Source organism: Pan troglodytes, chromosome 19 (genome assembly GCF_028858775.2).
Source record: "Pan troglodytes isolate AG18354 chromosome 19, NHGRI_mPanTro3-v2.0_pri, whole genome shotgun sequence".
In the NCBI taxonomy this organism is placed as follows: Eukaryota; Metazoa; Chordata; class Mammalia; order Primates; family Hominidae; genus Pan; species Pan troglodytes.
In genome coordinates, this window is record NC_072417.2 from 74,540,478 (window position 1) to 74,555,421 (window position 14,944).

The 14,944-nt window shown below is 55.9% G+C and overlaps 1 protein-coding gene across 10 annotated transcripts in view; it reads left to right on the forward strand.

Annotated features, from left to right (window-relative positions):
- BCAS3 (BCAS3 microtubule associated cell migration factor) overlaps positions 1-12,615 on the forward strand; it is a 718,021-nt gene extending 705,406 nt beyond the window's left edge. For 5 of the 10 annotated variants that reach the window (XM_063799111.1, XM_063799114.1, XM_063799113.1 and 2 more), the window contains 2 exons: positions 286-351; positions 11,761-12,615. In XM_063799111.1, the coding sequence (XP_063655181.1) occupies positions 286-351; positions 11,761-11,909 (215 nt within the window). In that variant the 3' untranslated portion in view covers positions 11,910-12,615. Of the gene's footprint in view, positions 1-285; positions 352-8,401; positions 8,493-11,760 lie in introns of all 10 variants that reach the window. The other 5 variants (XM_063799112.1, XM_063799115.1, XM_024350535.2 and 2 more) reach the window with 3 other exon arrangements.
- Positions 12,616-14,944: the final 2,329 nt, after the last annotated feature.

A 14,944-nucleotide genomic window follows, 5' to 3' on the forward strand; every position in this document is an offset into this window, starting at 1 on the left:
ACATCATTCCCTACCCCAGCCCTGTGCAGCAGGCAGGAGTGTAGGAACTCAGGCAGCTGGACTGGGGAGGAGGGAGAGAGGGAAGGATGATACCAGTTTAGGCTAGTGAGAAATCTGTAAAACCCTAGATGTGCTGTGCCTGGGAACAGACCATGAACACCCCCGCAAAGCTCTCAGTGGTCAAACCAGATTTGGGTATCGACTCACTTTGATCTCAGCTCTTCCTGCTCTCTTAAAGGTCCAGTTTGTGATCCTCTTTAAAGGAATATTTTATTTTCAATACAGACACAGCCCTTGACGTAGCAGTAAAAACCTTCCCCCCTGAGAGACACGTGGCTGTGAAGTGTTTTGGTATGTAACGTCCTATCTTTGCCTATGTGGAAGGGGTTGTCCCGTTGCTTCTTTTGTCCCTCAAGAGGGTGCCCTCCTACCCCCTCATGCCCAGGCCCAGGAGCACTCTAGGGAGGGCAGGGGTCAGCTCAGATGGGAGGTCTCTTCTGGAAGGGGACTGGTTTGGGATGGGGAGTGGTTGTCATCCTTCACCCAACAAGAGTTTCTTTGAGAACGCCACTCCCTGCCCCCCACTTTGAAGATGGAAGTCAAATTTTCGGACTCTGCTGTGCAGAGCAGGGAGGTCACTAGGCTCTAATGCATTTACCATTGACTGCCCCTCTTGTAGTGCGTCTATTAGTGAGTAATTTGATTTGTACCTATTCATTTGCAGTCCCTGCAGGAGCCTGGAGCTGGCCCCTAGTATAATTGGTGCTGTCTCTATTTTTACATCATTAGATTAGCCCCGACTCCTGGCCACTTGTTGTCTGCGCTTGTCTGTCCATTTATACAACCTAATGTAACACAAAATTCATTACTGATCACATTACTTTCAACTCTGAAGCCAGCCTTGTGATAAACATTTGGTTAACCCCTTCCTACCCACGGGAGGACTGACAGAACAAATGCACTTCCACCCGACAGGCAAATCGATATCTTAATACACCAAAGTGGAATTGCATTTCTAGATTTGTTATTCCTCCTGGAGGAGCAAATGGAAAGGCTCGCCTGAGCCAGCTGAATTGAATAATGAATAGAGCCCCGGCACCAGCAGCCAGTCTGTGAGCACCGCACAAAGGCAGACCGGCATCAGCCAGGCCGTTTCCATCTGGACGGGCGGCGGCACCACCACAATTAGCTGAGACTGTGATCTTTTCCCAGCCACGGCGTGTGGGCTCGAGACACAGGCTGGGACCCCAAAGAGGGCAACAGAGGCCGTGCCCCAACACCATTCCTTTGGCTAGGCTTGGCCTAGAACACTAGACCAAGAACTGGGTTATTTAACTTCAAACCTTGTTCACTGATGTCAAGGCTACCAGACGCTAAATGCCACCGAGAAGTTAAATCTATTACTAAACTCAGGTTTACCATTTGGAAACCTAAAAAGCTCTTCCTGTTTAGAGCCAGGTCAGTGACATTGGGATTGGTTGGTTCACACCAACTTGCGTGTGTGTGCCTGTCCCCAGGGCCAGCATTCTTCAGCACGCAGATGCCATGTGTGCCTGTACGTGGTTCTGGTTCTCTGGTAGGGTTGCTGTGAGCAGCATGTGGGACTCTAACACGGGAGCTGGCCAGGAGTCTTAAAGGGACCTCAACCTCAGCACAGCATTATTAACCTAGAAAATTCTCTCCTATCCCCAACTGGTCATCCTCTCCCCAACCTTCATTGGTCTCTGGGTAGCAGCCACAGCTGCAATAAGTCATTAACTTTCAGGACAGCTTGTTTCAAAATGAAAAATACCCCCACTTATTAAGAAACTCTCATAAAGCCTGGGGCCGGGTGCGGTGGCTCACGCTTATAATCCCAGGACTTTGAGAGGCTAAGGAGGGTGGATCACCTGAGGTCAGGAGTTTGAGACCAGCCTGACCAACATGGTGAAACCCCATCTCTACTAAAAATACAAAAATTAGCCAGACATGGTGGCGCGTGCCTGTAATCCCAGCTACTTGGGAGGCTGAGGAAGGAGAATCAGTTTTTGTTTTTTGGCTTTTTTTTTTCTTTTTTTGAGACAGAGTTTCACTCTTGTTGCCCAGGCTGGAGTGCAATGGCACGACCTCAGCTCACTGCAATGTCTGCCTCCCAGGTTCAAGGGATTCTTCTGCCTCAGCCTCCCCAGTAGCTGGGATTACAGTCACCCGCCACCACACCCAGCTAATTTTTTGCATTTTTAGTAGAGATGGGGTTTCATCATGTTGGTCAGGCTGGTCTCGAACTCCTGACCTCAGGTGATCCACCCACCTTGGCCTCCCAAAGTGTTGAGATTACAGGCGTGAGCCACCGCGCCTGGCCAGGAGAATTGTTTGAACCCAGAAGGCGGAGGTTGCAGTGAGCTGAGATTGCACCACTGCACTCCAGCCTGGGTGAGAGAGCAAGACCCTGCCTCCAAAAAAAAAAAAAAAAAAAAAAAAAAAAAAGAAGGAAAGAAAGAAAGAAACTCTCATAAAGCCTGTACCACAATGATTAGAAAAATTGGCATAGGGGAAGGTGAATGGAACCATTACCATGAAAGTCATAAATGCCATGAACTGAAAGAAACCATGAACAGAAGATCCTCCAGTGGGAAGGGAAGCCGGGAAAAGCAGCCCTCCAGGGACCATTCTGCCTGGATTTGGATATGGGGAAGTCCTGGGCAGGAGGCCGAGGGGCAGAGGCACTGAAGCCTGAAACAGGGCACCCCCTCTCACAGAGGACTGCACCTTGGACCCTGCTGTCCCTTCAGCTGTCCAGAGCCCTTCCAGGCCAGAAGTGGCAAACAGTCCTGAGAGACATGGAGGTCCTGGAGATTCTTGGAGAGGGCCAGGCACCACTCTGGGCCTTGTCTATTAGACGGATTCCTCCACCATCTCTCATACCTCCCCTCCTTCGTGTACAGGGAGGGGGCGGGGAGAGGGGCGCCTCCTTGCCGCAGTCCCAGGGCCCCAAGGTGAGAAGTAAGAGGTGGGGAAGGGCCTCACCGTGTCCTGGGCTGTAGGGCCGGGCCAGGCCAGGTACAGGGAGGTCCTTGTCCCAAAGACTCCGGAATCGTAACCCTCAAGCACTTCCTACTGTGAGGAGCTACAAAGCAAGCCGGGGTCTCCTCAGCAGGGTATTATGACACCCTCACATCCCAGCAGTGGAAGGACACTGGTGTGTCACTGAGGTGAGCCTGGGCACAGTGCTGTCTCCTCAGGGTCAGGGAGACACTTTCAGAAGGAGTAGGGGCACTAACTCACCACCCCCACCCCTGTTGAACCCCCAGCACACTGTCTTGCTCGGCTGCAAGCCCGCAGCTTCGGCCTCAGCTGTTAATCCTCTCAGGTGGGTAAATGGAACACGGGGGTGGGGGAGATCCGTGTATCCCATGCTGGCCCCAGCCCCATAAGCTCTAGAAAACAGATAAGAGCACAGGCCTTTGCCTTTGCAGAATAGGACGGACCAGTGGCAGGGAGGAACGCGCGTCTGCCTGTGGAATGAGAGACTGTGATTTCTTAACCTTGATGGAAAAGGGGAAAGCCACATCTTACCAAACTCTTCCGCTGCGTCGTAGGGAATTTAATTACATTTGGACATTTGAATGAGAAGCAGATGTGGCTCTGGCCCGCCGGCCAGCAGCTCTCAAAGGACAGCCACTCTCCTGTGGTCTGCGGGGCTCAGTGCTATCTCGTCACGCTGGAGGGTAGCTCGGGGAGACCCCTTCCTGGGAACTAGGGTGGGTCTTCCAGGCTTCAGGGCTGGACTTCAGGACACAGGCAGGTCAAGGCCAGCTGCCAGCACCTAGTGCCAAGGACGAGTCTCCAAGCCCTGTCCCCTCTTCATAGCCGGGCAGAGCGGGCCTGTGTGCCAGTGCCTGAGACTCCTCCAGGCCCCTCATTGGCATCCACACAGAGTGGTGGCGTGGCAGCACCTGGCCGGGCATTCTCCATCCCCCAAGCCCACCTGCCATGCCCCTCAGCACTGAGTCCACCCTAAATGGCATCAGCCAAGGCTCTGCCCCCAGGTTGGCATGGAGTAGCTGGAGCTAGGAGAGACATTTCAGCCCCTCTCCTGGGGGGCCCCCCGCTGCTAAAGACAGCAGAGGCAGCAAAGCGTATTTTTTTACCCAGTTTCACGTGTGTGTCCAGTGAGGGTTCTGCTTCTTAAAGCCCCCCACTTGCTTTTCTCATTAGAGCCGTACACGCCCAGTGAGGTCACTAGAGCAGACCCTCCCCTCCTGTGCCACAGATGCTGACGCAGATGAGAAGTGAAGTGACTTGCCCAGGTCATTTGGCACATCTGTGACAGAACTGAGGCCAGAGTGAGGTCTCGGCCTCCTAGCCCTCCTCCTCCTCCCTGGGCCATCCACAGGGAGTGGTAGGGCAGGGCTTCTCCCACATCTGGCCGATCCTGAGCATGGCTCCAGCCAGTCCTCAGATACATCCAAACCAGCAACAGAGGAGCTGGGTCAGCACAGCATTTTCTCTCCCCTCGTATAGCATGTGGTGACCGCATGTACTCTGCCAGAGGAGAAAGGGGACTCCTTTCTCAGTCCCTGCTAGCCCCAGCACCCCCGTCCTCCCAAGCGCTCACTGCTGGTAGGCAAAGAGGACCCCTGGTCTGTGGGCCTGGCAGCGAGCTCTGAAGCCTGAGGGAGGAACCTGGTGGGGAGGGGAGCCCCACACTGCAGGGTGAAGCCTGGGGAAGAGGGAAAGCACAGGGGAGCCAGGCAGCCTGGGAGGTGGGTATGCTCAGTGTGGTGGGAAGCAGGGCTGCCTTTAACTGCTGCACTTTTCACCTCCTAAAAAGTGCCCTGGGGGCTGAGGCTGGCTCCATCCCAGAGTGTGGTCTCTGACAAGGCTGTCAGGGGCTTAGAGCCAATCTCAGCCAACTCCATCTCTGTCTCACGGAACAGGCCCCCGCCTCCTCAGCCACGCTCTGGAAGAGACAGCAGTTGTTTTCAGGCACAGGACTGGTGTAAGGCAAGCAGCCCGGAGCCATGTCTGCCTGGGCCACCACCTCTCCAGGTGCCAGCGCCAGCACCAGGAGGCTGCCAGCCCTGCTCAACCCCACACAATTTGCTCAAGTCTTCCCTCCACTTAGTCTCTGTCTCTCTCCAAGCCCCATTTTGCATAGCTGGTCCTGTTTGCAGGACATAAGGGCCCTGGGTGCAGGCCCCTTGCTGACCAAGTTGATCGCTTGGGGCAGACCCCATATGGTTCATTTGCTGAACTTAGAGCAGTCACGTGACCCGCTGGTCTCCTCTTCACATGTCCCATCAAGGGAAAATGCAGAAAATGCCTGACCTCCTAATGAGGGGACCTCCCCCACTACGTACCTCACTCCCCATTCAGGAACCCCCAGGCAGAAGGTACTGAAGCTGTTGGTTGCAAACCTTCTCAAAGCCAGGCACTGGGCAAGCGCGGGCAGCTCGGCTGGCTGCTGTGTGCCACGAAGCCATCCGCTCCCCTGGGCCACCCCGGAACCCAGCCCCAGCAAGGGTCTTAACCACAGTCCCTGCTGATGTGGGAGAGCTGAGAGGTGGATGCAGGAGGGAAAAATCGATGCATGTCAACAGGGTTGGAAATTTATTTTCCATTTTGGAAGAGGGTATTTGCAAAGAGGCGAGGAGGGAAATGAAAAGCTGTAAACACACATCTGCCATCTTCCTCCCTGGGCCATTTCTTGATTAAAAAGAAAGAATCCTTCCCAAGCTCCGGTGGAAGCCAAGCTGGTGAGGGCCTGGATGGCAGAGACACCTGCTGGGGAGGGAGGCTGGAGAGGGACCCTGTAGTCCTGTGGATCATCACAATGACTAATCCGATTGCAGCAATAATAGTAACTCACATTTGCTGACTGGAAGCGTTAAGCACTTTGTGATGCACTCTACATGCATTATTTAATTTCATTCTTAGAACCAGGCCATGACACAGACATTGTTAACCTCATGTTCGGGAACCTGAGGCACAAAGATTCGAGTAACTTTCCCAAAGTCTCCCAGGTAGCAGGTGGCCAGGGGGTGTGCTCTTAACCACTTCCCTAAACGCCTCCACCAACATGGGCAGACACTGCCCCTCTGCCTTCTCGGGTTCTCTGAGGCTGGGGGATGGACTGGCCAGGGGAAACATCCTCATCCTCCTGCTCACTGCTGGAAGCAGGCAGAGCTGTGGGTGCAGGGTCAGACTGGACCCTAAGGTCTCATCCTACTCCCACCAGTCAGCGTGGGTGGAGAAATGCAGCCAGGGCCCAGTCACAGTGCTCTGCCAGTCCCTTCAGTGGGCAGCATCAGTGCTCATGTACAGAGCCGTGGACGCTGCTCCTTTTGTGGTGACAGAAGTGCCAGAGCTGCCCAAAGGGTGAACCAGGGGCCCCAGGCAGCCTCTTCCTAAACACAAACAGAGCACTGTCCTCCCTGGCCCCTCTCAGGTCCCTGAGACTAGGGCTCAATGCCCCCACTTCCGAAGCCAGAGGAGCTTTTCGCAGGGCCTTTGATTGGCCGGACGTCCAGGTTGGAAGAGACCCAGAGAACACCAAGCCCAAAGCAGGATTTCCTTACTGTTTTTTTTGTTTTTGTTTTTTGATTTTTTTTTTTTTTGAGATGCCAGGCTGGAGTGTAGTGGCACAATCATAGCCCACTGCAGCCTGGAACACCTGGGCTCAAGGGATCTTCCTGCCTCAGCCTCCTGAGTAGCTGGGACTACAGGCACGTGCTACCACACCTGGCTAATCTTTTAATTTTTGGACACAGTTTTGCTGTATTGCCCAAGATGGTCTTGAACTCTTGGCTTCAAGTGATCCCCTTGCCTTGGCTTCCCAAAGTGTGGGATTACAGGTGTGAGCCACTGCACCTGGCCCGACTTCACCTCCGACCTACCGCTGGGGCCCCTGGTTTGGCCTCTCCAGCTTTCCCTGCGTCTCACACAGGCCCTGTGCCCTCCGCATTTCACCCCTCCCGGGGAGTCTGCTGCCCGTCAACTCACAGCCTGGCAAAGGGGCCACAACACTGCCCTGTGGGTGGAGGTGCATGGGCCCATGCTGCACAGCCCAGCTCAGGAGTAGGACAAGGTGTGGGCAGCCATGCCCTTGCCTCCTCACAGACAGAGTGACCCCACCCCACCCCATCTCCCTGGGCACACGCTCCCAAGTGACCAGGGTTGCTTCTCTCTAAAAAGGCCAGTCCCCTCTTTCTGCCCCCTCTGACACCTCTGAGTTTGGATGGGCTCCATTTGGAGTGGGGCAGCATGAGGATCCAGCTTGCTTTTTTTTCACCCTGAGAACAGTAGTGCCAAGGATCCAGCTGTCTCATCCTTCACTTGTTTCATGAGAGCGGAGGCACCTTTCCTTCAGTTGCTACTCATTCATCATCCCCCTACCCCTGGGGGCTGTCCATCCTGGCCCAAGGCATAGAGGGGCAGCTGCGGGTAACAGGCCCATTTCCAATATGAGCCAACAGGGAATGGCTCTCCAGCATGGGCATGGGGGCCGGTCTTAGTGATGCCGGAGCTGCCGGCACCCTGTGGCCCGCACCAGCACCCGTTCTTTCTTGGGGGATGGGGGTGGGAGGTGAAGAACCAGAGCTAGTGGTTGCTTCCTCTTCCTTGGTTTTGCTCTCTGCAATGTGGGTATATAGCTCCCACCACCCAGGGGACCACATCCCTGGAGAGTGCAAGGTCACAATGAGGTGACTGGGTCTAGCCACTTGCCTGGAAGCCACTCCTCCTCTCCTGCCCTACTTTGGGGCCTGGAGAACAAGCTCTTTTAAAGCTTTTCCCACTGACCAGAATCTCCACACCTCTAAGGGGGGAGGTGGCTGGGGACACTTCCCTCATTTCCTGCCACAGAGCCCCCAGCACTCTCTTTCGGGCCCTGGCAGGTTCCTGATGGACTTCCCCAACAGGTCCACCTCAACCGCAGGACAGCTGCTCAGACCTGGAGGTCTTGGGAGTGGGGGAGGAGGGCAGCAGCCAGGAGTTGGGCCACTGAGTCAGAAGGTCCAAGGGCATCCCTGAAAACTGCAGTCTGTTTCCCTGTCCTCCTCCAGCAACCCACCTGCATGGGGTCCCATCTGGCACTGCATGGGCCGTAGGTCCCCACCCCTCCCACTTCCTAAAACTGTTCTTCATGTTGAACCTGTGACTCCTCTCCCCCTCCCCCACTCTGAACGGGGTCTTGGCCCCCTCTGTCACAGCAGATCCATCTCTGGGACCCCCAAGACAGATTGGTCCCCAGCCCCTACACATGCATGTCACTGTCCTCCTTGACTGCAAACTCCCCCTCCTCACGGTGTGCCCCTGCGCCTCCTGACACCTCTCCACCTGCTTGCAGAGATCAGTGTACTTCTCAATCGTTGTCCATATCTTTTCCAAAAAGATTCCTCAATGCTTTTCTTTTCAAAAGGGAAAAAAAAAGGAAAAAAAAAACAATGCCAACAGCCCAGCGTCCGTGAGCAACCCAACAGTAACAAAGCATGCGTTCGGGATGGAGGAAGGTAAGGCCACACATTTCCATTTGCCGCTTGCTCGTAGGGCTGGGCGGCCGGGATGACTTGGAGGGGGGAATCTGAGCAGCCCTCCTCCCCTCCACTTCCCACACACACCCCTGCCTGCAGGGGGAGGAACAGAAGGGGTCTGAGAGGAGGCGTGGAGAAAAGCGCCCACAAAGCTGCCCCGGGGCCAGCAGGCCCCCGTTTCTTTCAGTTAGTCTGTGTTGAAGAATGGGCCCCCACCTCCCCTTACCACATCATTCATTCATTCATTCATTCATGCTAGAAATGTTTAGGGCACCCATGATTTTCCAGGCCACTAGGGATACAGAGATAAGGCACAGAACCCCCCTGAGGGGGTCTCCCCTAGATGAGACACATGGGACGATGAGGGGGCCTGGGCTAGGAGTCAGCACAGCGCAGGGTAGGGTCTGGCAGGCTCTGCTCGGGGGACAGGACGGGCTCACAGAGGAGTGGACACTCGTGCTAAGCTTTGGAAGATGAGTAGGTGTTCTGGGGCCCAGGGAGCCGGTGAAGGGCTTTTTAGAGCAAGTTACACGAACACAGGCCCAGAGGCCTAGAACCACCTGGATGGGTCCAAACACCACACAGCTTCATCACTTTTGTGTCTCAGACATAATAACGGGTATCACTAGTGAGGGGTTGGCGGCAGGTCATGGAGGGCCATTTCACAGTGCTGGGGAGTTCAGACCTTGCCCTGGGAACTGTTAGGAGTGGCTGAAGGCTTTTACGCAGAGGAAAAGCAAGATGAGGGCTGTACTGTACATAGCCCACTCTGGCTTTGGCACAGGGTGGGTGACCTGGAGTCAGGAGACTGAGGCGCACAGGGCAGGCTTAGCCAGGGCAGAGGCAGAGGAGGGAGAAGTTCAGCAGAGCCTTGGTTACCTTACCCTGGGATGCGGGGGCGAGGGAGAACGCTGCCCCCATCCTTCTTACCCGGGTCTAACTGGCAAAGGGAAAATGCGAGCAAGGCGCTCAGGTTGTCCCTGGCCCCCAAGAACAGGACATTCATCTTGTAAGCCCCTGGGTGGCTTTCCCTGCACTGTGGTGTGATGGGCTGGGGTGCATCCACGAAGACTCATTGGTGGGACCACCGAGGCTGCTGGGGTATTTGCTGGGGGCCTATGCCAAGGGACGGTGGGGGTGCCATGCCTGGGCCCGGGCTCCCGTTTCCTGGCTTCCTTGGCAGTGTGGATGTGGAGGCATTTTGCATCAAGGCCGTTAAAGCTGCCCCTGAGCTATAAAAAGGGGCCAGCCTTCCCCATCCTGGTGGCCCTGCCTGCTCCTTCCTCAGGGGCTTTCTTCCTTAGGCCTGGCGGCCCGATCCTAAGGAAGCCCCTGCTTTTCTTGCGCCTGCCGGTGCTCTTCTCCCGCCCGCCTGGCCCTGCTGTCAGCGCCCCCTAGTGCCGGGCCGGCCGCGCATGAGGGCGGTGGGACAGATCGCCCACAACTCCTCGGCTTGCTTTTGGGGAAATAAGGCAACAGAGGGGTCTCTTGGAGTCTGGAGCTTCCATGTAGAATCCCCAGGGTCTACTCTTGGCTTTACCACCCTCTCCATCTCATGGCACGATGGCCTGTCCCCCCAGATTAGGGTGATACTGAAGGAGGAGCAGGAGAAAAAGATCCTATCTGCCTTGTTTTCTATCCGTATCCAGATAGCTCTTGACTTTCCCAGGCAGCCAATGTCCCCTGGAGGTCAGGGACCATAGTCAGGCCCTCGGTCCCTGTCCACAGTCCCATCCCCCTACTTTCCCCAATTTGCCAAGAAGCCCTGGTGTCCCAGTGAACTGTCCCACCGAGACCCGGGCGACAGACTCAGCTGATGGATCCCAAGGGCCCCTCCCCTCCCCAGGCCCAGGTGCCCGCCTCCTCCCCACTCCACTCTGTGGCTGCTGCAGGCCTGCAGGGAGTCGGGGTCAGTGGCTCGTTGCTGGCTGGCTGGTGTTAGCCAGCTCAGGAGTGAAGGCCATGACCCCTTCATTCCCTAACCAGAGCCAGCTGTACTGCGCGTGTGGTGGCAGGGGGCCTGGGAGCGGTTGCAGGATGAAGACCAAGGTCTCAAGCCAGACCAGACGAGTGCAACGTTTTTGCACATCTTGCTGTTTCAAGTGACTGCTTTGAGGTCCTGCACTCCTGGGTGGACAGGCCAGACTCCTTCAGTCACAGGCAGGCATCCCTTGGAGAAGGAAAGGTTGCAGGTCTACATATCTTGGCTTGGGGCGGACTCCAGAGACTTCCCGGTGTGTGTGTGCCCATATGTCAGAGCCCCCGGGGGAGACTGAAAGGGAATCGGAACTGACCACCTTCAAAAAGCCAAGAAGTAATTGGTTCTTCCTTGCACTCAGCAAGCAGGGAATTCCATTCCCAACCCACCTACCCCAGGACCTGACTTGGGTCAAGAGATGGTAGGACAATTGAGGGGCCCATAGCTGAATTAGATGGATCAAGCTGCCATATCTGAGGTGGCAACATGGATGTGCAGGGCCAGGGAGGCAGAGGAGGAGGAGGGCGGGACTCCCTGCCTGCCCTTCAGGTTGATGCTGAGGGGCCTCCAGGAGACTTGGGGCCTAAGAGGAAAGGAGAAAGGAGGCACTTCAGGCAGACAGGGACCCTCTCTTCATTGGAGCAGGCCCCTCTCAAACCAGGCATCCCCTCCCAGGGAAACAGGACACTTGGCAGGAGGTGCCAAAGATGAGCCAAGACCTGGCCAGCAGATGGACTGTGTGGGTGAGCATGAGTGAATGAGTGAGTGGCAAAGCCAGGCAGAAGCTCTAGGCACAGGCAGGGCAGGAGAGAGGTGGGGACAGATCAGGCAGGGATGCTGCAAGCCCTCCCGTGTCCTAGCTTCTCCCCACCTGCCTCCCCTGTAGAGCCGGGACAGAAGGCACTGTGGAGTTGGGGGCATGCTGGCTGAGCATGAGTGTGTGCAGGCGTGGGTACGGGCTCATGAAGAGCTGTGTAGTCCACACACATCGTCAGGGTGGCCGTGCTTCGGGCCTAAAGGGCTTCCCGCAGCAGGGAGAAGGTGCTCTCACACCAGAGTCTGCCAGCCAGGGGGCTTTCCCTCCCCTGGCTGAGCCTTCCTGTGACCTGAGCTGCCCCCTGCCCATCCAGGGAGCAGGCGGGGATCCCCCTGCGGAAGGACACAAGTGAACCCAGAATGGTGCCTCAAGGCAGGCAGCCTGGCCCAGATGGTGCCCCCACTCCCCAGACCCAACTCTAACCAGGCCTGGCCCTCTCCTGTGTCTTGCAGAACTTCAGCGAGAGGGAAGCATCGAGACTCTGAGTAACAGCTCAGGCTCCACCAGCGGCAGCATACCAAGAAACTTTGATGGCTACCGATCTCCGCTGCCCACCAATGAGAGCCAGCCCCTCAGCCTCTTCCCGACTGGCTTCCCGTAGGTACCAGCAACCCGCTTCTGACTGGCCAGCCCCCTCCCCTGCTGGAGGAGGGGAGAAGCCCCGCTCTGGTCCTACCCTTCAGTCTCTGCTCTTCCTTCATCAACCACCTTCCCCAAGCTTAGTGACAGCAGCCGCCCGTCCTAGCTGGACGGGGAAGAGACCCTTCTCCAAGCACCTCAGCGCACTTGCCCTCTGCCACACCTGTTGGTGGAGGCTGTGGCCAGGAGAGACTGCAGAAGCTCGGTCCCTGTGTATGTTTGCATATGACATCCTGCATTGGATCCGCTTTTGTATTTTTTAACCATACCCACGGTGGGGCGGGTCGGGGGAGCCTGGAACAGTGACCAGATCTAGGGGCCTGAGTGGGGACAGAGTTGATGGTCCACCTGGCCATTTTGACCCTGAGTGGACAGTCACAGCCTCAGCTCATGTCTGGCTGTGACACACACTGCCCCCAGCTTCCCTTGGTCAGCCCCACTCCAGCACGGGGTGAACGGAGGCCCAGAGTACTAGGGAAGGAGGAAGGGAGGACATGCCTCTTCTTCCTCCTTTCTTTCCCCATCTGTTCATGGGAAGAGTTTGTCTTTCTTATCTTTAAGCCCCTTTACCCTGGTCCTGTACTGATCAGTGAAGGAAACCGTGGTTACTGAGGCCCTGTTGAAAAGTGCACGTCTTGTCCAATAAATCACGCTGCAGTTGGTGTCCATCCCTGAGTTGCTGGGGTCAGGGTCCTCTCCAAATGCTGAGCAGAGTCCTATGGCCTGAGTGCCCAGGATCCCAACACCCCCTTTCATGTGCAACTTGGGGGCAGAAGGAGTCAGTGGAGGATTGGAATGGGAAGAACTTTTGTCCTGGAATTTGGATGGGGCCTGATTTAAGCCCATTCTCCAAGCATCTTGATTTAAGCCCATTCCCTAAGCATCTTGCCTGTTACCAGAGGCAACGAGTTCTTGGGGTGCCACAGGGTTGGACCCTCCTCCCTGGGGATCAGGGCTTGCCATGTGCTGGTGGGTTGCTGTCAAGGGGAGAGTCTGGCAAAGCCTCATCTGGGGGGCACCTTGTTGTAATTGCCTCTTTTTAAACTCAGAAGATGGAAGGGTGGTCAGGTGAAGGTGGGTATCTCATGAAACCTGGCTGGAACCTTCAGATGACAAGTTCCTGATTTTGTCCCCCCGCCCCACCACCACCACTTCCGGACCTAAAGTAAGTGGCAACAGAGACAGGAACAGGGAGAAAAAATGGTGCATTGAGCAGGAAGGAGACGAATGCTAGTCCTTTGCCCCCTTCCCTGGCCCACACTTCCCAGAGACCCCAGGGAGGCCTTGGAGAATGGAAGGAAACCCACAGAGCCAGGTGTGATTTGGGGTAAAGTTTAATGGAAAAGCCATGGAAACGTTGAGTTCACAAACAGGACTTCCCGTGCAACTGTCCAGCCAGACCTGGGGCAGCTCCTGGGGACCCTGCCCCCTTCACACACACCCATCCCATCCATGGTGCCTGAGAGGCCTTCATCTTCAGTTCCCTCCACCAGATCAGTTGGGCATGTTGGGGGCAGAGATGGAGGGTTGTTGAATCACACTAGGCTCTGTAAGCTGAGAAGATGATCCTGCACAGGGTGGCGTAAGCCAGTCCCTCCTGCCAGGGCACCTGCAGGGCGAGAAGTCACATGCCAGACTGAGGCATGCTTGCGAACACTAGCCTGGCCCCAGCAGCAGGGGGTGCTGGAGGAGCTGCAGCTTTTCCCCATCTTGCTGAATTATTGATGGGCCTGGCACTGCCCCTACCCCCAGCTACAGCCATGTTTCAATCAAAAAGGGACAAGGAGGAGAGTGCTACCAGGCTACCTGTGCATGCTGCCCATGGCCTGTCTTCCTGGGGATGGGTTCAGCTGCCCTAGGAAGCATGAGCCCCTCTGAAACCACCCCAGGACATGTGGATGTGGCAGAGACCTTGCTGCCAGGGGCTCTCTCAACCATTCAGGGAACTGGCTGGCAGCTTACAGAGTCAGGAGTCCTCCCTGGCCCGGCCCTTCCCCTCCAGCAGGGGCAAAACAGCTGTGGCCTCCCCCAGGCAGGGAAAGTGGTGGGTGTAGGGCTGGACTTGCCGGCTGAGCTTGCAGGACAATCTGGTTATTCATCTGCTTGAAGTCAGGGCAACTCTTTGAGTATGTGGGGGAAGGGTGAGGATAAGAGAGACCAGATAAGCTGGCCCCACAGCGGCTGCCACTGGAGCTCAGGTTATCAGAAAGGCCTTGGGCCTGGCCTCCGGCTAATTGGGGAGGTTATGGAGCCTGCCATAGCCTGTAATCAGCTGGAAGTGAGAGCTGGGCCCCAGGGTTGGGGACCTTACTGGCCACTGGCCCCAGAGCAGCCGCTTCCTATCCTCTACAGATAACATCCAGGGCAATCTGGGACTCACCCCCAGCCCCAGCAGACCTAATGGTGGCATCATCTGGGAGGGCATCAGAACATGAATCAAACTGTGGCTGATCAGGGGACCTTTAGGAATCCATGTGTCCTACCGATTCTCTTGGCACTACCTGGTCAACTGGCAGATTTACTACGGACTTCCTCTCAATTTCATGAAGGAAAAATATCTTCATGATCTGGAAAGAGGCCGGTGGGAGCCAGCGTGGCAACTGAAGGAGCAAGAGTACTGTCTAAGATGAGAAAAGGCACAGTGGGCCTGAGGCCAATTCAAGCCCACAAGCTCAAACACCAGGGCCAGCCCCTCTGTCAAGGAGCAGAGGCCAGGCTAGGCAGCCACCAGTCTGGAAGTGTATATGGTTTCTCCGTGGTAATTTTTTATTTTCACAATTCAGGGACTCATGAAACTAGAAAGTACCTGAGAGTTCTGTTCGATCCTCATTTTTTTGCAGATGACAAGCAAGCCTGAGCCCCAGAGAAGGGCAGGGCCTTGCCCAAGGTCACAAAGTCACACGCCTAGTGAGCCTATCCCTGTCTGCACCTGGCTGCTTCACACCCTGGCCAGTTCCCTTAGAGGGACCCAAATCCGAACTGACCTCCCTGTCCTGT